The sequence below is a fragment of the Nilaparvata lugens genome, chromosome 14 (assembly GCF_014356525.2).
Source record: "Nilaparvata lugens isolate BPH chromosome 14, ASM1435652v1, whole genome shotgun sequence".
NCBI lineage: Eukaryota > Metazoa > Arthropoda > Insecta > Hemiptera > Delphacidae > Nilaparvata > Nilaparvata lugens.
This window is the reverse complement of record NC_052517.1, coordinates 18,451,992-18,479,161: the sequence shown is the minus strand read 5'-3', so window position 1 is coordinate 18,479,161 and position 27,170 is coordinate 18,451,992. Positions and strand designations below refer to the sequence as shown.

The 27,170-nt window shown below is 34.1% G+C and overlaps 1 protein-coding gene and 1 long non-coding RNA gene across 2 annotated transcripts in view; both read left to right on the top strand.

Annotated features, from left to right (window-relative positions):
- The window catches only part of LOC111061902 (cationic amino acid transporter 4), a 35,266-nt gene extending 26,196 nt beyond the window's left edge, over positions 1-9,070 (top strand). Inside the window, exons 9-11 of the mRNA XM_039440989.1 lie at positions 1,679-1,903; positions 5,215-5,605; positions 8,705-9,070. Coding sequence (XP_039296923.1) covers positions 1,679-1,903; positions 5,215-5,605; positions 8,705-8,877 — 789 coding nt within the window. The 3' untranslated portion in view covers positions 8,878-9,070. The remainder of the gene's footprint in view (positions 1-1,678; positions 1,904-5,214; positions 5,606-8,704) is intronic.
- Positions 9,071-10,373: 1,303 nt separating this feature from the next.
- On the top strand, positions 10,374-14,466 carry LOC111061901. The gene is made up of 2 exons (XR_005572905.1): positions 10,374-13,993; positions 14,039-14,466. It is a non-coding gene; the product is annotated as an uncharacterized LOC111061901 (long non-coding RNA).
- Positions 14,467-27,170: the final 12,704 nt, after the last annotated feature.

Here is a 27,170-nt window from a genome sequence, read left to right as displayed (position 1 = left end):
TTATTTTTATCCACTGCCATTATAACGTGGACCTCACTATAGCTGTTTTCATCCTCTTCTCCTGTCGTCTTGTTCTACTTGGTTCTTCTTCTTCTTCTTATTCTTCTTCTTCTTCTTATTCTTCTTCCTCCTCCTCATTCTTCTTATTCTTCTTCTCCTTCCTTTTCCATCTACTCGTTCTCCCCGTTTCTCCTCCTTCTTCCCCTCTACATCTTCTTCTTCTCCTTCTCCTCCTTCTCAACTTCCTCCTCCATTTCTTTCTCTCTTCCTTTTTTTGTCTTCTTTCGCCTCTTTCAACTTCCTCACCTCCTCCTCCTCTCTCATCTATTCATTAATCTCCACCTCCTCCTCCTCTACCGACTCATTCTTTTTCCTCGCCTACTTCTTCATCTGCCATCAATTCTTCTTCTTCTTCTTCTTCTTCTTCTTCTTCTTCTTCTTCTTCTTCTTCTTCTTCTTCCTCATCTTCTTCTTCTTCTTCTTCTTCTTCCTCATCTTCTTCTTCTTCTACTCCACTTCCTTCACCTTCTCTCACACCACCTCCTCCTCCTTCTTCTTCAGCTCCATCTCCTCCTACTCCTTCTTCAGCTCCATCTCCTCCTACTCCTTTTTCACAGCTTTCTCAACCTTCTCCCTCTTCTTCTCCTCGACTACTACTTTCTCGTCTTCTTCTTCTACCTCTTAAGCTCTTTCTACACCACTCCTTTCTCCTTCCACTTCTTCTTGTTCTCATCCCTATCTTCCCTCTTCTCACCATCTCCTTCACCTCCATCACCTCTTTTTCCTCCTCCATCTACTCTACCTCCTTCTCCTTCCACTTCTCCTCCTTCGTCACCTTCTCCTCCCTCTCATCCGTCTCATCCATCTTCTCCTTCCTCTCTTGTTCCACCTTCTCCCCTTTCATCCTTCTCCTCCTCATCCTTCTTCTCCACCTATTCCCTTCTCCTTCTACTTCTTCTTTTTCTTCCTCCTCTTCTGCTTCTTCCACTCCACTTCCTTCTCCTCTCACTTCTCCATCCTCTCATCCCATGCCTTCTGATCCTCATTTCCCTCCTTCAACTCCGTCTTGTACTCCTCCTCCCCATTCCGAACCTTCTCTTTCTTCTCCCTTCTCTCCTCTTTCTACTACACTTCCTTCTTCTCTTCGTCATACTCCAGATCTATCTCTTTCTACCACTTCTTCTTTTATTTCTTCTCCTCCTTCTCCTTCACTTACTACTCCACCTCTTTTCCCTCCCCTTCTATGATCTCCATTCCTCCTCCTCATCATTTTACTCCTCCTCCTTCTCCTCTCTCTTTTTTCCTCATCCCCTTTCTCCTCTTCATCCTTCTTCTCTTCCTTCACCTCCTTCTCCTCCTTCTCCTCCTACTCCTCCTTCTCCTCCTTCTTTTCCTTCTCTTCCTTCTCCTTCTTCTCCTCATTCTCCTCTCCCTTCTCCTTCTTCTCCTCTTCCTTCTCCTTCTTCTCCTCTTCCTTCTCCTTCTTCTCCTCCTCTTCCTCCTTCTCCTTTTTCTCCCACTTTTCCTTCTTCTTCTTCTCCTCCTTCTCCTACTTCTCCCATCACACCTCCTACTCCTTCTCCTGCTTCTAATACTTCTCCTTCTTCACCTCCTTTTTCTTCTTCAACCGAATTTCAAAGCAAAAATTCATTCAATCGATTTCATTTTCTGTCAACAGGTCCCTCTACTGAACTTAGCAGTTTCAGGCATCCTAACAGCTGTTATCGCTCTGCTGTTTGACCTTGAGAAGTTGGTGGAGTTCATGTCTATCGGCACCCTGCTGGCCTACACCATTGTCAGTGCATCAGTCATCACCCTGCGCTACCGGCCTGAGATTCTGCCTCTGCTCAGCAGGGAGAACAGTTCATTGTCCGATCTGGCTGATAGTGCTCCATTTGCTAATGTAAGTACTATATCTACGTTAATAGTATATTACGTCACAAGGACGGGAAGGGGCCTTTTGCAGGCGAGAATGATGTTTCTAGTTGAGGCGTACATCACAAAAAACGGGTATGGGCCTTTTGCAGGTAAGAATTTTGTTTCTAAAGTGCGAGATAAATTACTTTTTCCTCCACCTACCGTCAAAAGTACTTACTTTAATCCCTGAAACATGATACTAAAGTGTCACTTTTTCGCTCTCAGTACTAAAAAACAGAAAAACTCCCTAGGGAGTAAAAGTGACTCCATTTAAATAACATGGGAAGCATCTCTATTTTGAAAACGTACATTTGGAATAGGTCAGAAGGTCTAAGCTCAGAAGAGGAAGCATAATTATAGAGTAGTCATTAAACCAACTAAATTCAATACCTCAACCAGACATTTGATTGATATATAAAATTTATTTTTGTATGCTGAAATTATTATTACAAACTTCATATCACTATACTAAAAAAATGTATGTATTTTTTTCTTTTATTCCATGTTATTCAAAATATCAGCCAACGAATATTACTTATTAACTAATCAAATTTGAAACGGGAACTTCATCATAGCTGTAGTTTTGGCTGTTGTTGTTGTTACAACTTTAGCCGACAGATAGTGCTGTCGGAGGAGAACTGTGATTACAAGCTACCTGTTTCTTTTTACTTTTTAGATTATGTTGTAACACATTGTTTGGTCACATACGTTTTTAAAAATTATTTTATTAGCAGTTTTTATAAAAATATAGGTGGAGGAAAAATGTTGTGTACATCACGAGTGAAAAGTGTTTTTTCTCCCTCAGGAAAATTGTTGCCCTTGGCTCCGCCCCGGGCTTCAAACTTTTCCCTCAGGGAGAAAAAACAGCACTTTTCACTCTAGATATACAAATAACTATTAACATTAAGAGGAGAAACCCATTTCTCCCTCCACAGTTTGTAGCATAGACAGAGACGGACATCCTGCGCACAATTAGATGCGCCGTGTCATTTTGCTTCATGTTCTTGTGATGAAAACATCTCTGTAACATACACAAACCAATATACCTGCTGACCAGTACACTATTTGGAACATTGCCAGCAATAGATGGAGGGGTGTGTTGCCGCGTCCCTCTACAAAGCTCTCTCACTCAGACACAAAAGAAGGAGAATGCTGCTAGGTAGTGGGAGTGATTAGTGGAGGATAGAGCATTGGACCTCTCCATCTTTGAGAAAGAGCTGTGTTAAAAGTAATTTATCTCACACTTTAGTTGAGGTGTACATCACAAAAAACGGGAAGGGGCCTTTTGCAGACGAGAATTATGTTTCTAGTCAAGGCGATAGCCGAGACTAGAATTTCATTCGAGCACTGCAAGAGACATTCACATCCAAGTAACGTCATAGAGAAATGATAGCGTGAGTAGATATCCCATGGTATAGGGCGTTTATGTCGCAACTTTTACTGTTATCCCAAGCAGATAGTTCACTTAGTTCTTCCCTATGCAGCTGTGTGACGCTGGTAGTATCTCAAATTGTGCCGTTCCTACACTCTCACCCCAACGAAACAGTAAAAATCTACAATAATTGGCTTGAGATAACAGTAAAAATTGCAACATAATTCCCTATACCATGGGATATCTACTTACGCTATTGTTTCTCTATGGTAATGTACACTATTTTATGTTATAATAATTTAAATAAGAATAATTGAGAAATAGAAAACATCACCTGCATGAGCTGAAGTTACTATAGTGAGGTCCACGTTATAATGGCAGTGGAAAAAGATAGAAGAATAGCAATGCTGATTTTCTGCATTGATTAATTATATTTCTACACTGTAAAAAACATAATTGGCATCATTGTGGACCTAGAAAAGGATAGTACCACCGGCTTTGTCGAATAATAGACAAGGATAGCAAAACCAAAGTTTATAAAATACTGTCATTATAATGTGGATCTTACTATAGTCGAGGCATTAGCCGAGACTAGAATTTTATTCAAGCACTGCAAAAGACATTCACGTCCAAGTAATGTACATTATTTTTGTCCTAATAATCTAAAGAAGAATAATTGAGAAATAGAAAACATTACCTGCTTGTGATGAAGTTACTACATGCATTCTATAAACATAACCTAGTTTACAATAATTCCAAATCAGGATTTTTGTGGAAGTTGACAAAACTTTCACCTTGAGCACTGAAGGTAGTTTTTTTGTAGCAGTTTTGCTGTTCCTATTTTGGAACTGGGAAACATACTCGACTGTAAAGAATACATATATATATATATATGGGCTCATTACAGTAGAGCAAGTTCATGTGTGTGGGGCTGTGTCAAAATTATGAATCAGCTGTTGAACTTTTGTAACCATTCAATCAGGTACTTAGTGCCAGTTGCAAAAAAGCCAAGCTATTTTCAATCCTGATTAATTCCAGTAGATACATCTTTTTGAAATTGTCTTCTTTGTTTTGGCTCAAGTGAAATTAATCAGGATCAAAATTTAACCGGCTTTTGTGCAACTGGGGTTTTGTTGGGGAAATTTTTGCATTCCTCTGGGAATTAATCTCAATTTACTGTGATTAGATAGGACATTTCAGTATGAATGTTATTATAAGTTCTTCTTTCGTAATAAATTTCTTATGCTTTTGTACTCCAGAGTGAAGCTTGGTCCCCGATATTATTACATAATAGTGGGAATTATACCCATTACTTTGATGAATTCATTATTACTATTATTGAATACTATTATTATCAATCATACTAATATTATATGGAAATGTATTAAATTATCACATTATGGATGTGCAGCATACCAACAGCCTACCCTGAAATTGAAATAGTAAATGAATTGCTCGTGTTCGGTGCGCATTGATCTGTACACACCTCAAGACATTTATCATTGTTCAATCTAATGCCCGGTCTACATGACAACGATATTAGCACAAACCTGGCAGGTTTGTGAGGAGGAGGTGGAGAAGGAAGAGGAAGAGGAGGAGTAGGAGGAGAGGTGGATGGTTGAGGAGGTGGCGTAGGAGGACGAGGAAGAGGAGGAGGAGGCTTGAGTTACTATTCATCTCAAGTTAATAAACACTTCAAAGACTTTGTATAGGATTTATATATGGTTTAGTTTATAATACAGGTTTGTGTTAAAGTTGGTGTCATGTGAACAGAGGTTTGAGCAAACTTGGCTCAAAGCCAGATTTGTGTAAACCCGGCTTTGAGCCAAGCTTGTGCAAATATTGTTGTCATGTGGACCTGGCATGAGGCATTTATAATTGAACAATGTTGCATTAATTCTAATTCCATTCTAAACAATTTGCAGGACTACACCCAGGGCAGAGCCGGTCTCCTGAAGACATCTGGCTACCTGTATCGCTTCCTGGACCCCATGCTGTGCGAAAGCCCACCAGGAGTGGCTGTCAGCACTTTCGTGTTCATCTACTGCATGTTCAGCGCACTGCTTTGCACCCATCTGAGGATCAACGGAGATCCCACCATGGGCGCCAATGTGGTGGCAACTGTCTTCATGTCCTCAGCAATGATCGCCTCTCTGGTGGTGATTGCTGCGCATGAGCAGAACATGACCGGCTTGAAGATGTTCAGAGTGCCTCTGGTGCCATGGCTGCCGGGGCTGAGTGTCTTCTGCAATGTTGCACTGATGACGCATCTAAACTTGTTGACCTGGTTGCGGTTTATTGTGTGGATGGCTCTGGGTGAGTTGTGTGTACACCTCCTCTTACTCCATCACTCCTTCTTGAAACTCTTTTCCCGGGTAGAAGAAAGGAGAGGGGGCCACGCTACCTGTGTACTGGGCATTTGTTCCAAAAAGGTGCATCCTCTAACTCTCGACTCTTCTTCTTCTTTATGTGCCGTCTCCATGGTGGAGGTTGGCTATCATGATGGAAATTTTTACCCTGCTTACAGCTGACTTGGAAAGTTCATTTGAGGTGCACTTGAACCAATCCCTTAAATTGCACAACCAAGATATCCTTCTTCACTCCACTGACCTCCTACCTGTTATTTTGCCTTGGATAATGAGGTGCAATATTCCATACCAGGAACTCTCGACTAGCATACTTTATTGTCCACTTCATAACTCTCATTACCATAGTGGCCCCATGTGCTTCCTTGATGGCAATTCTAGCTGGTAGCTGGTAGCACCAACTTATCTATTACTTTGCACCTCACATATGTTACTTGTATTTTATGCAATTATTGAATGTAAATCAGTGATCAAGTACCGTACTTGTAATTATTGTATTATTCCCAATGGCTCATTTGATGAAACTCATAAGCTGTATACAGACTAACTTGAGCTACATACAATTCAATACTAGGTTATTGAACATAAGATTTTTTGGCATCCTTTCAAATTCTATTAGATTGAACACAACTTGGCAAACATATGACATGTACATCTCGTAGAATTTATAATGATGACTAACAAATGTACGTCCAAAACTCGATGTGGGCTTTACACACCACATAGGTACGTTTGACTAAATTGAATGAAAAAGACTAAAAAATTGTCAAAAAACAACTGATTTATTGATAATTAGAAAGACCGGTTTCGGTTATTACACCATTGTCAATCTCTGATAAACTAAAACTAAATACAAGAGCAGCAGAATTTATACTAGTAGGCGAGTACTGCTATTGGTAGAGGGCATGAACGCCTGCCATTGGCCTAGCTAGACAGTCTCCTCCCCCTCAACGGTGTGACAAAATGAGCTCTTGTATTTAGTTTTAGTTTATCAGAGATTGACAATTGTGTAATAACCGAGACCGGTCTTTCTAATTATCAATAAATCAGTGGTTATTTGACAATTTCTTAGTCTTTTTCATTCAATATGAATAATTACCACAATATCAACTTCTCAACTACACAAAAAGTTTGACTAAATTTGTACTTGTCATAGATAGTACCTAATGTGTGTGTGTTTAACCAATCACTGTATGCTATCACTAGTTTACAGCTGGAAGTGCCCTCAGGTAACCACACTGGTCCACCAATATATTGCTCGGGGTGGAAACCTTAACAATAGACCACGAAAATGTCGAAATTCAATAACAATAGGTGACCACTGAAGGGTCCTTAGAACTTCTACCTGTCCATCCATTGTTTTCGGTGGCCCCGGCTCATTTTTTCAACCCCTTTTCCACTTCTGATGTCTCTCCTTCATTGCTCATTTCTCCACCTCTAGTCATATGTTCTCCTCTTAATTTCTCTCCTTTTTCTTTCCATTCTCTTCACGCTTTTGAGTGCCTCTATCCAATGAGTTACCTTATTTAAAACCTTCACTTGCTTACAAAACTATGAAAATGGAAACATTAAGGTATAACAGAAGAGAGATTAAACATATTCAAAAATGAAGAATTTTTGCAAAATAATCTCTTCAATATGTCTTTTGTAACAATTGATTAGGCCTATGTATTCTTGTGGGAAATAATTTGAATTGAACTGAACTGGGGAAAATTAATATGCTGCAAGAGTTCAAAATGAATTTTACTATAGAAAATACCAGAAAACCAGAAATAAATGGAAGTTGCGATTGCTCAAATGCTAATAAATGGATAATTATTATTAAACGAAACTCCAATTGAATGCTGTAAATCACCCTGAAGACTTCTGCTACTGCAAATATTGACAACACTGTTGTTAGGAAAAAATGTCATGTTTTTTGGAAAAAATGTCACGTTTTTCGGAAAAAATGTCACGTTTTTGGAAAAAATGTCACATTTTCGGAAAAAATGTCACGTTTATCGGAAAAAATGCAGCTAGATGGCACTGCTATCCAGAGATTGTCAGTTTGGTGTAAGGATAAGCGTTCCTGACCGGCAATTAGGAGGTACTGGGTTCGATTCCCGGGCTGACAAATAATTTTTGAATAGTAGCACTCATCGAATTTCCATCTAGCTGTTCTCCCTGTTGTCAATATTTGCAGTAGCAGAAGTCTTCGGGGTGATTTACAGCATTTAATTGGGATTTTCGTTTGATAATAATTAGATTGAAAAGACCATGATAAAGACATCATATTGTACCTTTGTTATTTTGTATTTTATTGAATAGATATTCCAAATATGTAATTAAATCTATATTATTATACAATAATCCATCAGTTGGTTAACTGCCATTCCTAATAAATTTTCCATAATCTATTGAACATGTTTTTTTTTCGCCACACTGCACAGAATGCAGCTGTTTCCCAGTCCCTACGTAGATCTGAGATACATTGCTTGCAGACAATTCTCGTCTGACGTCAGAACAGGTTTCTTTCCGGCCTAGGCCGGAAAGTGTACCCTTTCCAGCCGCTAACATGGAACTAAGAAAGGTGATCATAAAACTTTTCATTACTTGTGTTCATTATTCAAAAATTAAAACATTTATAACAATATCATCTTATTGTCATTTGAAAGAATAAAAAAGTATAAACTCAACCTCCCACATAATTGAACATCATCTTTTAGGTTATTTAGACAAATCAGAATAAAAAATGAAAATACTTGGACAATTTCCTGATATTCAGATTACCTCAGATTTGCTAGAGCTATCACCTTCCACTTCTGCTTTCGGAAGTGCTTAGTAAACAACTATTCTCATATATATATATATATATATATATATATATATATATATATATATATATATAGTTTATTTTTTTGTGTGGCGAAAAATAGCGTTCACAGCACGGGCAAAAATTGTTTTTTTTCGGCCTACGGCCTCGGACTTGGAAACTGATTTCGAGCCGGAAAAATCTCATTTTCTGCTCTAGGTGCGAAATATACTATATGTTTCTTCCATCTTTTTTCAGGTCTTCTAGTCTACTTCCTGTACGGAATGCATCACAGCAAGGAGAACATAACAGCTGGGTCGTCCTACTCTGTCCTACTGTCGCCGTCAGAGTCTAATAAACCAAAATGGGGGTCCATCCAGACCCCGACCAAGCAGGACCCCGACACGGAAAGCGAAAAGAATTTGCAGTAATCTGATTTTGAATTTCATAATTTATGAAAATTTTTCCTAAAATAAGGCAACCTAACTCAAGAGAGAAAAAGAATTTTCAGTAATCTGGTCTAAATATCATATGAATGTAAGTCCCAATAAGGCAACCTGACTCAAGAGAGATAGAGATAGAGTGAGAGAGTGAGAGAGAGAGAGAGAGAGTGTGAAAGGGAATGAGAGTGAGTGTGAGAGATTGATTGATTGATTGATTGATTGATTGATTGATTGATTGATTGATTGATTGATTGATTGATTGATTGATTGATTGATTGATTGATTGATTGATTGATTGATTGATTGATTGATTGATTGATTGATTGATTGATTGATTGATTGATTGATTGATTGATTGATTGATTGATTGATTGATTGATTGTTCCCTCTACCACCCAACCAGGCCGACACAATTACATAGCATCAATATAAGTAGTCCACTTCTGAAACACCAACATTAAAATAAATAGGAAAATTGTCATAACAAAAGCAATTATTTATTTATTTCATTGGCAATTACAGATCATAATTATAATAAATATAATATGATTGGGAGAAGACAATAGGCATAGCCCAAAACTGTCTTCTCCCAAATTTTAACAAATAAAAGTTTCAAAAAGAATAAGGTTAAGATTTCACTTTCACTTCAAAAAGTCCAATTTCCACTTCAAAACTAATGACAAAACTAAAAATTTGGAATTTTTATATTTAAAAACTGATTAAAAACAAAAATATTTCACTCAAAACTTATCAATATTATTCAAAATATTATTTTTTTTCAAGTGTACTAAGTGAAAGTTCATAATTTCATGAAAGTAAGAAAGAATTCATATTGTCTTCACTTCGTTTGTTAAAAGAGATTGATTGATTGAGTACTTTATTTATGTGGATTACAATATATACTGGCTTATACACTTATATACAATAGCTTATAATACAGCAAAATTATGGATGAATTTACATAATATAGACTAAGAAAATAATTATTGAACTGTATATGATATGAAAAAAGCAATCTGCAATAACTGTAGATAATTATAATTGTTATGCATGTACATAAATTGGTGGAGCTTTGGACAAATCAATGTCCATTCTTCGGAAAGAATATTAAAAATATCCTCCCCACTAACTCTTATCAAAATCAAAGAGAGTGAGAGAGAGAGAAAAGAATTTGAAGTAGTCTGGTCTAAATATCATAATATGAATGTATGTCCTAATAAGGCAAACTGACTCAAGAGATTCTGAGTCAGATTCAGATTCCTTTATTCATGTGTTTAACAAAACATAATTCAACTTACGTTCTAGCATTGAAAATAAATACAAGTAGCGGTAAAATGACATGGTGAATCATATTAAACTAATGAGTTCTACAATAATATTGTGCAAGAAAGATGATGAAAATGCCAAAGTTAAGGTACTACTGTAATGTTTTCACATGAAACGGTGAAGCTTGGACCTTAAGAAGTCCATTCTCAGAGAGGGTATCAAGGATACCCTCCCCTTCAGCACTTAACCATAAGCTTAAAGGAGAGAGAGAGAGAGAGAGTGATTGAGAGAAAAGGATTTGCAGTAATCTGGTCTAAGTATCATAATAAATGAAAGTATGTCTTATAAGGCGACCTGACTTAAGAGACAGTGGGTGCGTGTGTGAGAGAGAGAGTGAGAGAGAGGAATTTTCAATAATCTGGTCTAAATATCTTATTGTGAGAATATGTCCTGATAAGACAAACTGAGAGAAAAGAATTTGCAGTAATGTGAGCTAAATATCATATTTAAGTATGTTCTTGAGCAACCTGACCCAAGAGATAGAGAGAGAGAGAGAGAGAGAGAGTGAGAGTGTGCGTGAGAGAGAGAGAGCGATTGATTGCCCTTATTAAGGGCAGAGTTAGGACTCCAGGTCCTCTCTGCCACACAACTCTAAAAAGACAGAGAGAGAGAAAAAGAATTTACAGTAATCACAGCTGAATATCATATTTAAGTATGTCTTCTTCTTCTTCTTCTTCTCCTTCTTCTTCTTTTTTTCTCTTTCTTCTTCTTCTTCAATTATTTTGAACAGTGAAGCTAAAAGAGCCTCCATTCAGATAGCATAGGTGGCATTTTCATGATAAATAGAAATTTAAATTTATTAGAATAAGAATTTAGAGAGATAAATTTAGGCATACTATCGTAATTATTTTAAAATTTATAAATATTTCTTTATTTTATTTATCCCTATGGCCATAAGTCTTGAGGTGCGTACAGACTTTCGCTCTGCTCCGCAACCGAATGTCACTCGAGCAGAGCAATTGATGATCGACCGGGGACCAAGAGTGGAACGCGAGAACAGCTAGCATCTCCCGTAACGTTCATGATTGGTGCGACTGCAGAGCGGGGGCGGAGTGACTGCGGAGCGATGGAGGAACGAGGGCGGAGCTTGCGCGGAGCGGGTTGGAGACGCGTATATCTGTACGCAGCTTTAAGCTGCGTTTACACCAAAGTTATTAACAAAATGTTAATAACTTTATCTTTATAGATTCTATTAGATTGAACATAACTAATCATACACATGATGAACATATTTATGTGTTTGTGAAGTTCCATTCAATCTAATAGAATCTATGAAGATTAAGTTATTAACATTTCGTTAATAATTTTGGTGTAAATGAAGCTTTATACATTACTGGCCAATCAAATAAATTGTCAGCCTTTATAAAAAAAGACTTGAAGACTCGAAGACTTTGAAACATAAATCTTTCTGAATAAAATAGTATTTAATAATAATAAATTCATTTATTCTTCCAATTTATACAATCGCAATTGGTATTTAACATACCAATAAAACAATCAAAATACAAAATAATTGTGAAACATCTATAATCAAAAACAAGAAGAATCAACTTCGTATCTTTGTAAATAAATCTAAATTAAGAATCTAATATAAATCACACATGTAAATAGTAGAAATAGAACGGAGCAGGATATTGTATGTGGGCTATAGCTTGTACAAAATAAGGTGGGACTTGGGAAAGTGTTAATTTTGAATGATGTTTTTGTTGACAATATTATGTAGATATATTGAATAAATTTTATTCGACCCAGAGTCACACATCTATAATATAATAAGGGATAGAATTGGCTTGCATGTACACGTAGGGGATAGGAAATTCACGAATGATATATCATCATACCTCAACTACTTGATTAACTTGACATTTTGCATATAGATTCTTAATTCACCGAGGATGGTTATAGGGCTATTTGAAATACTTCAAGATCTATGAGGTAGATTTCAGTAGGTTCAGATTTTAATCAGATCCTTGCGAAGCACCGGTTACCTGCTAGTTGTAAGAATAATTTAGAATAAGAATTTAAATTTTTATCAGTCATTAAACTTAAAACAAACATGCTATAGACTTCCTCATGAAGGCTATGGTCATTATGCCGATATTATAATGAAATCTATGTTTTTATCTTCTCAAAAGCCTACACAAATTAAGTATTATATATTTTTATTTGACCTAAAGGCACAAACCTCTGCTATTGAGTCTCATCTGTAGGCCTAAGTCTTCATTTAAATAAAATGTTAATATATAAAATAGATTCTATTTTACCTAGAAGCACAAATCCCAAATATTTGTGAATAATATATTTTATTATACTTACTATAATTTTTACTCTTAATAGATTCTATTTTTCCCAGTAGCACAAATTCCAAATATTTGTTAATGATAGAATTACTATCAGTACTATAAACAGCCTACCCAGTCAATGAACTATAGTGAGGTCCACGTTATAATGGCAGTGTTTGATTAGTAATGGTATTGCTATCCTTGTCTATCATTCAACAAAGCGGATAACACTATCGCGCTATCTCTTTCTAGCTTTGCTCTGTGCCAGATCGTATTTTACCAATGGAGAATTAATAATCTATAACCAAAATATTTCATCTTGATTATGAAAATTCATTATTGAAAAATATAATTTCTTGCTTAATAAAATATAATTGATTATTTCAAACGAGAATGAACAGTTAATATTACATTAATAAACCTGTATCAGCTAACATCTATAGAAGGCATTGACAAGACTGGAGGATCGGCAACGTTGTTCTTGTATCTTCCTCCACTGCCATTATAACGTCGACCTTACTATAGATTCATGCATTCATTTCCTATGTACTTGTTAAATTCTATTATAGTAAGATATTTTAAAATTTGTAATTGTAGCTGTTACAAAATATTATTGTACTGTATTCAAGTATATTGTTACAATTTTGTGTCTCTGATTATATCTAGTATATAGTAGGAGTGGCTATAGTCGAGTGGATTAGATGCTGGCTTTATAATCCAGACACGTTAAATTGTTGGTCCCAGCTGCCTAAAAAGTAGTCGTTAGGTCATGTCAGAGGCCCTGAAATTGATCAGTTGCGAACTGAAAACTCTGACACCAGACCTGAGCCAGCCAGGTCACTCAATATTAGAGTATATTGTAGTTGTTATAGATTATTCTATATTGTGTCAAATAAAACAACTTCATATTTGAATCTATTTCATACAATTGGGTGTCTATAATAGTACCATCTATAATAGTATTTCTCACATCTTTCGACAATGACATAAATCGAAAAATGTTGTGAGAAATTAGATGGAGTTGAAAAAAAATACTTTGATTCCAAATTTTATGTAAATACAAGCAGCCTTTACTAATAAACTGGTTAATTGTAGATGTTATATAAATTATTGTATTTTATCTTGAATAATAATACAACTTGATCTGAATCAATTGTTAGAATTGGGTGTCTAATAGTATGGTTTAGGTTAGGTTAGGTCAAGTTAGGTTGGGTTAGCTTCCCGTGTTGGATGATTGGGTTAGGTTAGGTCGAGTTGGGTTGGGTTAGGTCTTCATACAACTTGATCTGAATCTATTGTTAGAATTGGGTGTCTAATAGTTACAGTTCAGGTTAGGTACAGTCAAGTTAGGTTGGGTTAGGTTTCTTCCCGTGTTGGATGATTGGGCTAGGTTAGGTTGAGTTAGGTTGGGTTAGGTCTTCATATGACTTGATCTGAATCTATTGTTAGAATTGGGTGTCTAATAGTACGGTTTAGGTTAGGTTAGGTCGAGTTAGGTTTCTTTCAGTGTTGGATGATTGGGTTAGGTTAGGTCAAGTTAGGTTGGGTTAGGTCATCATACAACTTGATCTGAATCTATTGTTAGAATGGAGTGTCTGATAGTACAGTTTAGGTCGAGTTAGGTTTCTTCCCATGTTGGATGATTGGGTTAGGTTAGGTTGGGTTGAGCTGGATGGAATTGTATTTAACTGATGAGTAATATAAATATAATCATTATTCATATTTTAAATTAATCATACTTTACAGGCCTACTATTATTCAATTCTGTTTTGGCCTATGTATAGTATTTTATGGAAGTGAATGTATTTAATTAGGCTAATAATTAAATATGTGTTGTTGAGAAGTTTTCTGTTATATTATAAAGTCATGAGCTTACCACATAAGCTTTAATAGTTATGGATGTAACAGAGAATATAATATATGTACTGTTGGTGTTATTATGTTTAATAAATAAATACATAGAAAACCAGTTGAGTTGTGGTTATTTCTTCAACCTTTTAATGTTAATTCAACCTGTTAATGTTATTTCTTCAACCTTTTAAAGTTAATTCAACCTGTTAATGTTATTTCTTCAACCTTTTAATGTTAATTCAACCTGTTAATGTTATTTCTTCAACCTTTTAAAGTTAATTCATTCAACCTTTTAAAGTTAATTCAACCTGTTAATGTTATTTCTTCAACCTTTTAAAGTTAATTCAAACTGGTTATGTTATTTCTTCAACCTTTTAAAGTTAATTCAACCTGTTAATGTTATTTCTTCAACATTTTTAATGTTATTAAAATGTCAATAAATATTTTGAGTCAGGAATAGTTGGAGGATGATTGTGGAGGAGGCCAGAGCCCAAATCGGGCTGGTAGCACCAGGATAAGAAGAAGAAATATTTTGAGTTCTGGACTACTAGATACTACTGTGAGGTCCACGTTATAATGGCAGAATTTGACTAACATTGATTTTGCTATCCTTGTCTATCATTCAACAAAGCAGATAGTGTTGTCCTTTTCTACCTCCACAACGTTGCCAGATCGGTTTTAGCAGTATCTAATCTCAATTGAAAAATATATTTTCTTGACCAATAAAATAAGACTGTCAGCTGTGCTTTTATTTAAAATTGAGTTTGTATTTTTGGTCCTTCAAATTTATTTGGACTATCTACTAGGACAATCGGTTTCATTTCCAACATGAATGACCTTCTATACCTCAGCCAGGACACTCGATATCATTTATTATTATTACTAATAGTTCTGTAGACAGTAGACCTCACGCTGTATTCTCATCGACAAGTACCTGATTGAAACTATAGACCTTATGGAAATATAGCAATAGACTGGCTTCTCCACACATCTGTGTAATCACTTGTCAGCTGATTTATGATGAATAACTCTTTAGTCTGATTTTTACTCTAATATTGGCGTATGAAGGAGGCTCCTTTTTCCTTTTATACTAGTAGTTCTGTGAACAGTAGACCTCACGAAGTATTCTCATCCACAAGTACCTGATTGAAACTATAGACCTTATGGAAATACAGCAATAGACTGGCTTCTCCACACATCTGTGTAATCACTTGTCAGCTGATTTATGATGAATAATTCTATAGTCTGATTTTTACTCTAATATTGGCGTATGACACACACACACACACACACATACAGACCAATACCCAAAAACCACTTTTTCCTACAGTTACCTTGAAAAGTGGCCATTCCTGCACTGATTACAGAACGCAAAGAATCACTTTTCCGCTCTAGTGGGGGAAAATTTTTTTCTGCACTCCAGATTTGCAACATGGCAACGCAAAATAATTAGTAGGTTATATGGAGTACCAGTGCAGCAAAATCAAAATGAATTTGGTAACAGTGACTGTGGTATAGTGTTGTGGTGCACGTTATAATAATAACGATGGACAACAAGGACAGCGACAGCTACCACATTCAGCACACAGCCGCCCCTTCATTCTTTTACTACTACATTATTATTCAATTTGACAATAAATTAAGGTTTTTATTAATAATAAAATTACACAGAAAAACATTTGATGGATTTCAGGCAATTTTACCCATAATTACCCACTTTTCATATTCAATGGTAACTGTAGGAAAAATTTAATGTGAAATACGTGCGCAAAGTTCCTCTGCTGCACTCAAGAAACCATTCACACTCAAGTAAACGTTTCTTTCGGTGCAGCAAACTGTCACTTTGCGCACTAGTTGCACAAATAACTATTTTGGACTCAGGGGACCTTGAAACGTATAGAAATTTAGAAATTGGGGTACTTTAATTTTTTTCGGAAAGCAATACTTTCCTTACCCAAGGTAATAGGGCAAGGAAAGTAAAAAGGAACATACCTGTCGAATTTCATGAAAATCTATTGCTGCGTTTCAATGTAAATGCAGAACATAAAAACACAAATTAAACAAAAAATATATAAGGAAACATAAAGAGAAATGCAAAACTGTTGACATGAATATTAGACCTCACTTCGCTCGGTCAATTAAAACACATATCATATTCAATATTTTTATTGTTATAAATGCATTAAATAATGTTACAAATTCAACAAGAAGCGTACAGACCTTTTGATACATTAAATTTAAAAAAACCTCAGTTACAACTCTCAAATCTCTTAAATAACAAAAAGAAGGATACATACTTTTTAATATAACAAATTAAAAAAAAACACAACGCTCTGAAAAGAAGCATAGATAAAATATAGCATAAGAAAATTTGCCATAGTATATAGGTCGTTTATGTTGCAAATACCAAGCCAATTCCTTGTTAACTCAAGCCGATTACTGTCTATTATTAGTGTGTTGTTGGGAGTGTAAGAACGGCACAGTATGGGGAGACTACCAGCGTCATATAGCTTCACCAAAAACAACTGCTAGGACTATCGGCTTCAGTTAACATTCACATTTGCAACATAAACGCCCTATATCATTCCATATCACCAAACAAGATACAGTATCAACACAATATGATACAGTATCATCTCAACTTGACACACAGCAGCATAATTTGATACAAAACTTGCAAACTTTGAATGAATTCTACAAACCATGGCATATTATCTTCTTATGCTATATCTTCTCCATGATTGAGAAGTAAATTTGTGCAAGTTTGTCCGTATAATAATTGTAATGTCACAGAATTTCACAAAAAATGTAAAATTTCAATTGGAAATTTACTTAATATTACTGTATTTGAAGAAAACAATTGATTAAAAATGGTTATTTCTAAGATAAAAATTTGAAACTGACAACATAATTCAAACAACATTATAGTAAGCTATACTGTATCAGGATTGAAATTTACACGACTTGAAATACATTTTTTTTCACTCTGGTATTTTTTTAAAATATTACTAAGGTGATACCTATCCAGATCTGTTGTATTTATTATCTAACGTATAATAGTTGTAAAAACACATATTAGTCTAAAAAATATTTTGTAAAGCTAAAATAATACGCAAACATTTTTAGAATATTATACATATATAGCAATATCACTACCTTCTAAACACATATATAGATCAGCTTTATTCATTAATGTCAGATTTGGCGTTTGGAATTTGGGAGATATGTGTGATATTAAAATTTATTCTAGATGAATTTGAAAAAACGATCAAATTTTGATTAATAAAACATGACAAAGAATTATGTTGAAATTATTCGAGACTATAGTGAGGTCCACGTTATAATGGCAGTGGAGAAAGATAGGAGAAAAACGTTGCCGATCCTCTGGCTTGTCAATGCCTTCTATAGATGGTAGCTGATACAGGTTTATTGATGTAATATTAACTGTTCATCCTCGTTTGAAATAATCAATTATATTTCATTAAGCAAGAAATTATATTTTTCAATAATTTCATAATGAATTTACATAATTAAGATGTAATATTTTGTTAATTAATTATTAATTCCACATTCTTGAAAGACGATCTGGCAACAGAGCAAGGCGAGAAAGAGATAGCGCTATCCACTTTGTTGAATAATAGACAAGGATAGCAATACCATTGCTAATTAAACACTGCCATTATAACGTGGAACTCACTATAGAAGAAATTAAAAAAAAACTAATTTTCTAAATTTTGACTAACAAAGCATCACAGTAAAGAATTATGTTAAAATTATTTGAGACTAGGTACCTTAATCTAAAATAACTTTTAAAACATGATTTTTGCAAATTTTAAATTTGATTTGATTAATGAAAAGTCACAAAGAATAATGTTCAAATTATTTGAGACTAGGTACCTTAATAAACTTAACTTTTAAAACATGATTTTTGCAGATTTAAAGTTTGATGTATTTTAAATACCTATTTTACATACTTTTGAAACCCTTTCTTACATAAATTATGTTACATCATTGAATACCTTTTTTACCCTATGTAAGATTCCATAATAAGATTCATTTAAAACTGTCATCGTTAACTGAATGAGAGGCGTAGATGCTATTTACTAGAGTAAGGTCCAAGTTGTGATGATACTGTATCATATTTGTTTGATACTGTATCATGTTGTGGTTGTTCTTGTTCTATAGTGAGGTCCACGTTATAATGGCAGTATTTGATTAACATTGTTGTTGCTATCCTTGTCTATCAATCCACAAAGCAGATAGCGAATGTATCAAATCGTAGTGTTGTGATGATACTGTATCATATATGTTTGATACTGTATCATGTTGTAGTTGTTCTTGTTCTATAGTGAGGTCCACGTTTTTATGGCAGTATTTGATTAACATTGTTGTTGCTATTCTTGCCTATCATTCCACAAAGCAGATGGTGAATGTATCAAATCGTAGTGTTGTGTATCAAGTTGAGATGATACTGTATCATATTGTGTTGATACTGTATCATGTTGTGGTTGTTCTTGTTCTATAGTGAGGTCCACGTTATAATGGCAGTGGAGGAAGATTAGGGAACAGCGTAGCCGATTCTCTGCCTTACCACTGCCTTCTATAGAAGGTGGTTGATACCTGTATATCTGATTTAATATTGACAACTTTTAAATCTTGTTTAAAATAATCAATTATACTATAACCGTCAAGAAAATATAATTTTTAATGATTAAATAGTTAATCTTTATAATTGAGAATCAATATTTTGTCAATTAATTATATTTCTACATTATTAGAAAACTATCTGGCAATGTTACAAAGCTGGAGAAGGATAGCACAATCTGCTTTGTGGAATGATAGACAAGGATAGCAACACCAATGTTAATCAAATACTGCCATTATAACGTGGACCTCACTATAGAACAAGAACAACCACAACATGATACAGTATCAAACATATATGATACAGTATCATCACAACACTATGATTTGATACATTCGCTATCCACTTTGATGAATGATAGACAATGATAGCAACACCAATGTCAATCAAATACTGCCATTATAACGTGGACCTCACTATAGGAAAGTTTAGGCTCAACACGACTCAGGTGGAGAAGAGACTGGACTAGTGGAGAGCATGTGTTTCTAAATGGTGACACTCAGACCAGTCGATTCTAGTCTCCGCGACCTCACCATTTGGAAACACATGCTCTCCACTAGAGTCCAGTCTCTTCTCCACCTCAGTCGCCTAAGTGTCAGTTGAGCCTTAGGATAGGCACACACCTATAGTAAAGACAAGACAAGACACGTTTAGTCACAATACTTCACATAGTTGCTTATGAAGCAACACACACCGATTAGTCATTGCAATTACACATGTCTTCATAAGCAACTATGTGAAGTATTGTGACTAAACGTGTCTTGTTTGTGACTGGTGTGTGCCTAGCCTTAGTCATTGCAATTAGACATGTCTTCATAAGCAACTATGTGAAGTATTGTGACTAAACGTGTCTTGTCTTGTCTTGACTTATGGATCTCACTATATCCTAAGCACAAGTCTATTAATATGATCATTAGTTTAATATTGGATTTAACATTTATTAAAAAATTACAATTTTAATATAAACTTGTATGACAGGAGATTCAACGCAACATACAATATGAATATTTTGGTGTTGATATTTTATTTATAATAATTATTCTAATATTACATAATTCATTTAGAAATCTGTTTTGATTGATTCACATGTATTGATTCCTAAACACACATACACACATACATATATTATTATATTAGAGGTGATTCGATTATACTGTATATCATAGTGTACATATATTATAATAATAAGCGCTTTTCTTATACTATTTGATGTAAATTATAATATATAATAGAATGATATATGATAAAAGCTACGGAGAAAGCAAGTATAGAGAGAGAATTACTGTATTAAAATATATTATAAAGCCTATGTTTACACATAGCCAATTGGCGAGACAGTTGTCTCTGGTCATCACATGGTTGCGGATTGTCGGCGACCAGGCCAGTTAAGGTTATGCACAGGCTAAAAATAAACTTTCTACTGGTGGTATTTTTCAAAGTTTTTCGATTTGTATACTATCAAGCTATCAAAATTAAAAAGTTTTTTCAGGAAAAAAATTTTTTCTGATCATTAATTTTTGAGATATGAGCGTCTAAAGTTTAAATTTTTGTGCCAGAACATTTTAAGCTCGGCGAAAGATAAAACCATGATATTTTAAGGATGGATTCTTCATGGTATTGTTGATCTAATGAAACAAAAATTTTCTGAAAATATCAATTTTTGAGAAAGTTATTCAATTTACCAAAAATGACCGAAAATAACTCAACTAATAGTTATTTTTGGTCATTTTTAGTAAATTGAATAACTTTCTCAAAAATTGATATTTTCAGAAAATTTTTGTTCCATTAGATCAACAATACCATGAAGAATCCATCCTTAAAATCTCATGGTTTTATCTTTCACCGAGCTTCAAATGTTCTGGCACAAAAATTTAAACTTTAGGCGCTCATATCTCAAAAAGTAATGATAGAAAAAAATGTTTTCCTGAGAAAACTTTTTAATTTTGATAGCTTGATGGTATACAAATCGAAAAACATTGAAAAATATCACTAGTAGAAAGTTTATTTTTAGCCTTTACACAGCCTTAAACAAGAAGATGTTTATAAGCGGCCAACTATTGGCACGGCAGTTGACAGCTAAACATGGCCGAGTTATTGCCATCTGTTGTGACTGAACTGTCAAAACCAAGAGAGCGCTGCTGGCCTACACCGTTCACACGGCGCCAACTGTCGCGACAACTGTGATTCCGAGTGGTGGGGGAGATTCCGAGTGGTGGGGGGGGGTTTCCGAGTGGTGGGGGGCTCGCTGGGCCCAATTGACTGTCCATAGTCTACTCCCGGAGACAGTTGAATTTCGGGCCAATTGTCGAGACAGTTGGCCTGAAGTGTTAATACGAAGACAATAATTTCATGCCAGTCAGTTGCCTTATGACAATATTGTCTCGCCCATTGGCATCGTATAAACTAGGCTTGAGGCTGTGCAAAGGCTAAAAATAAACTTTCTACTCGTGATATTTTTGTAAGTTTTTCGATTTGTATATCATCAAGCTATCAAAATGAAAAAGTTTTTTGTGTAGTTGAGTAGTTGATATTGTGGTAATTATTGACGTAATTATTATTAAAAGATATTGCGGTAATTATTGTTTCCTCCTGACAATTTCTTAGTCTTTTTCATTCAAAATGAAAAAGTTTTCTCAGGAAATTTTTTTCTGATAATTAGTTTTTAAGATATGAGCGCCTAAAGATTAATTTTTTGGGACAGAGCATTTCAAATTCGGTAAGATATAAATCCATGAGGTTTAGGTTTCATGGTATTGTTGATCTAGTAAAACAAAAATTCTCTGAGAATATCAATTTCTAAGATAGTTATGCAAATAACCAAAAATAACTTTTAGTTGAGTTATTTTTGGTAAATTGAATTACTTTTTCAAAAATTGAATTTTCAGAAAATTTTTGTTCTACTAGATCAACAATACCATGAAGAATCCATCCTCTAAGCCTCATGGATTTATATCTTACCGAATTTGAAATGTTCTATCCCAAAAACTTAATCTTTAGGCGCTCATATCTCAAAAACTAATCAGAAAAATAATTTCCTGAGAAAACTTTTTCATTTTGATAGCTTGATGATATACAAATCGAAAAACTTAGAAAAATATCACGAGTAGGAAGTTTATCTTTAGCCTTTGCACAGTCTTAAGGGCCGGTTTTCGAGCTCGGGATTTAGCTAAGTTCTAGACTTCAAACAGCTGGAGTCAGAAAATTGGCTTTCCAAAACGGGGCGTAGTTGCAGTCCACCTTTAAATAAAAATTTCGAATAACTAGAAAATTGAACACAAAAAAGAGAAAATAGTGTAAAGCTTCAGCTATCTTGAATAATTTAGGAATGTTCAATTTCGTCAAGGGAAAACGATTCCAATTATGAGAAAATAAAGATCATCATAAAAACTGCGGCTACGTTTTGGAAAGCCAATTTTCAGACTCCAGCTGTTTAGACTAGAAGTTAGCTAAATCCCGAGCTCGAAAACCGGCCCTAAATAAAAATACATCGCAGCTCGGAGTGTCATCTTGAAATAATTATTGGAGAAAAATAATAAATCTTTAGGTGGGGAATAGAAATTATTGCAGTCTTCCCATTATAAAAAAGTAAAATTTGAATACTCGAGGATTAAAAATTGTAAATTTTAGATAATCTAATGGTTACTGAGTGATTACAATGGATTTAGAATTCTAAACGCTATCATCTATCACAGCCTAAAAAAGCTAAAATATGACAAGATTTTTACTAATTCAATGGAAAATTGACAGTCAAAACAGGTACACTAATCAATAAAAACGTGTAGTACCCTTTATTAAAAACTTTAAAATGAACAAGTTTATTTTTTACTCTTCTTCAATGTTGTTTTACTTCACGAACTGCTTATTATTAAATCACTTTTTGCTATTAGAAAAAACGACTAGCAGTCAGATATTTTACAATAAATGAATTAATCACTAACTTTGACAACGAGATCTTTCGGCAGGTCCGCCATCTTCTTGGTTGTACTCAAAGACAAGTAGAAGGATAGAATGGCAATTTTTAGTGTGATGTTGGTGTCTATTGGGTTTGTTGTGGTTGAGAAGGTAATCAAAAAGGATGTGAGATTTGAAGTTGGTTTTTTTCGTTTAATATACATTGTCTATTGCTTTTAAATTGGGTGAATATCTCAAACTGTTCTATTGTGTCCAATTCTGGTCATTTGTTTTTTTATGTGTATGATTTGTAGATCAGTATTTATGTTTGTGTGTTTGTGATTTTCTTGAATTAGGTGGTCGGCAAATGTAGATTCTGTTTTTTTTTTAGTCCCTGGATATGTTCCTTGTATCTTTGATTGGCCGTTCAGACTGGCCATTCTTTCAATCAAAGATTCAAGGAACATATCCAGGGACTAAAAACAAAACAGAATCTACATTTGCCGACCACCTAATTCAAGAAAATCACAAACACACAAACATAAATACTGATCTACAAATCATACACATAAAAAAACAAATGACCAGAATTGGACACAATAGAACAGTTTGAGATATACACCCAATTTAAAAGCAATAGACAATGTATATTAAACGAACAAACCAACTTCAAATCCCACATCCTTTTTGATTACCTTCTCAGCCACAACAAACCCAATAGACACCAACAGCAACAACAGACACTAATCCAATAGACACCAAAAGCACACTAAAAATGTTGTCATTCTATCCTTCTACTTGTCTATGAGTACAACCAAGAAGATGGCGGAACTGCCAAAAGATCTCATTGTCAAAGTGAGTGATTAATTCATTTATTTTTTACATTTTAACTTGAAAATGACATATGGTCGAAACTAGTTGTTGAAATATTTTCAAGTTTTTAATAAAGGGTACTACACGTTTTTATATTTGTTTATTAATTTGAATAAAGTAGCCCATAAGTAAAGTGATTTTAGGAACACTAATATATTTTAGAAAAAAAACCTTCTCAAAAATTACAATATAATTGAAATTTTAATAATTTTAGTTGAAACTACTTATTTATTAGGACAATTTTGAGAAATCAGTTCTGGGTATTAATAATATTATTGCCCCTATAGTGAGATCCACGTTATAAAGTCAGCACCTGATTAACATTGATGTTGCTATCCTTGTCTATCATTCAACAAAGCAGATAGCTCTATCCTTTACCAGCCCCACTTCAGTCCCCAATTCTTTGTAGACGATGTAGAAATATAATGAACTACCAGGATATTGAATCACAATTATGAAAAATTGTTATTAAATCATGAGAATAAGAATTTTTTGTGTAGTTGAAAAGTTGATATTGTGGTAATTATTCATATTGAATAAAAGAAATTGTCAAAAACCACAGACTTTCTAAATCTTTGACAATTTCTTAGTCTTTTTATTTAATAAGAATAAGAATTCTATTGATGAATATAATATTAAATTAAATTTGAGACTAGAAGGTAACCCGTGTTCCGCAAGGGTCTATTTTAAAACTTGACAATTGTCTATCATTCAACAAAGCAGATAGCTCTATCCTTTACCAGCCCCACTTCAGTCCCCAATTCTTTGTAGACTATGTAGAAATATAATGAACTACCAGAATATTGAATCACAATTATGAGAAATTGTTATTAAATCATGAGGATAAGAATTTGTTGTGTAGTTGAGAAGTTGATATTGTTGTAATTACTCATATTGAATAAAAATACTAAGAGATTGTCAAAAACCACAGACTTTCTAAATTACTTTGGTCATGAAAAGGTTGACTAGTCTAGTTATTTGAAAAAGAACATTTAAAAATTATCCTTACATTATGCTACAATTTTTTATGCCCATATTACTAACACCTTCTAAAACTACTTGTTACATATAAGAAAACACATAAAATATCCGAACATTTAAAGTTATCAAAAACTGGAAAATCTTTCAATTACTTTGGTTCGATTACATACTGTGACTAAACATTTATTATTAATATCTTATAATAAATATGGTTGAAAGCCTATGGTATATTTTTCACAATCATTTACATATAGGTAATTTTCCAAGTGAATAATTTTTGGTAACATTAAATTAAGTGTGATCTAAATGAAGCTAATAAACCTTAAATCGGTCCAAAAATTTGAAAAAACTATGAGATTTACTATACAACATTGGTTTAATGTTAGGTATTGGTTTATAATTTTTATGTTATCACCAACCATAATTGTGTATAGATGGAAACAAATTGGAAATTGCATTTGTTCAAATGCTAATTAATGAATAATTATTATTAAACGAAAATCCCAATTTGAAATAAACTGGAAATTGAGTAGCTCAATATATATAGTGTAAATGGAGCCAGGCATCTACACTATTTATTGAGCTATAAATTTATTGAGCTGTAAATAACCCCGAAGAATTCTGCTACTGCAAATATTGACAACAGGGTAAAACCGCTAGGGGCCGGTTTTAGATCTCGGGATTTAGCTAAGTTCTAGACTTTAAGGCTGTGCAAAGGCTAAAAATAAACTTTCTACTCGTGATATTTTTCAAAGTTTTTCGATTTGTATATCATCAAGCTATCAAAATGAAAAAGTTTTCTCAGGAAAACATTTTTTTCCGATCATTACTTTTTGAGATATGAGCGACAGAAGTTTAAATTTTTGGGACAGAACATTTCAAATTCGGTACGACATAAATCCATGAGATTTAGAGGATGGATCCTTCATGGTACTGTTGATCTAGTAAAACAAAAATATCAATTTTTGGAAAAGTTATTCAATTTTACCAAAAATACGAGTAACTGAACCAAAAGTTATTTTTGATTATTTTTAGTAAATTGAATAACTATCTTAAAATTGATATTTTCAGAGAATTTTTGTTTTACTAGATCAACAATACCATGAAGAATCTATCCTCTGAATCTCATGGATTTACCTCTCACTGAATTTGAAATGTTCTGTCCCAAAAATTTAAACTTTGGGCGCTCATATCTCAAAAAGTAATGATCAGAAAAAAATGTTTTCCTGAGAAAACTTTTCCACTTTGATAGCTTAATTATATACAAATCAAAAACCTTTGAAAAATATCACGAGTTAAAAGTTTATTTTTGGCCTTTGCACAGCCTTAAACAGCTGGAGTCAGAAAATTGGTTTTCCGAAACGGGGCGTAGTCGTAGTCATTGTCATAGTTAAGTTTGAATTAAATTTCGAAAAACTAGAAAATTGAACAAAAAATAAAATGAAGAGAAAATAGTGTAAAGTCTCAGCTATTTTGAATTATTTAGGAACTCATTTATTTTATATAATTATATACAAAAGCTCACAGAATAAATCCATGAAGAACCTTATTGATATCAACTAGCTTATTAGAATGTTTCGTTTCGTCAAGGAAAAACGTTTCCAATTATAGAAATGATAGATTGTCATGAGAACTGCGACTACGCCCCGTTTTGGAAAGCCAATTTTCTGACTTCAGCTGTTTAAAGTCTAGGACTTAGCTAAATCCCGAGCTTGGGAACCAGCCCTAGATGGAAATTCGATGAACGCTACTATACAAAAGTTATTTGCCAGCCCGGGAATCGAACCCAGTACCTCCTAATTGCCAGTGTAAGGGTAAGCATTCTTGACCGGCGATTGGGAGGTACTGGGTTCGATTCAAATAATTTTTATACAGTAGCGCTCATCGAATTTCCATCTAGCTGTTTACCCTGTTGTCAATATTTGCAGTAGCAGAAGTCTTCGGGGTGATTTACAGCATTTAATTGTGATTTTCGTTTAATGATAATAATTATTTGTATTAGATATTGATAAATCAATGTTAATGCCAGTTGCACAAAAGCCAGTTAAATTTTAATCGTGATTGATTTCACAAGAGCCAATCAGAGAAGCAGAAGTCCTCGGGGTGATTTACAGCATTTAATTGAGATTTTCGTTTAATAATAATTATTATTTGTATTAGATATTGATGAATCAAAGTTAGTGCCGATTGCACAAAGGTCGGTTAAATTTTAATCGTGATTGATTTCACAAGAACCAATCAGAGAAGCCGTATTATAAAAAAGACCCTCTCTGATTGGTGTTCGTGAAATAAATCACGGTTGAATTTAACCGGCTTTTGTGCAGCCGGCACATAGTCTCACTACTGAATTATATCATTATAATTATTTTATTTGATCTTTATTATTTATAATTACAATTCATTGACATATCACAACGATTTATAGCTATTCT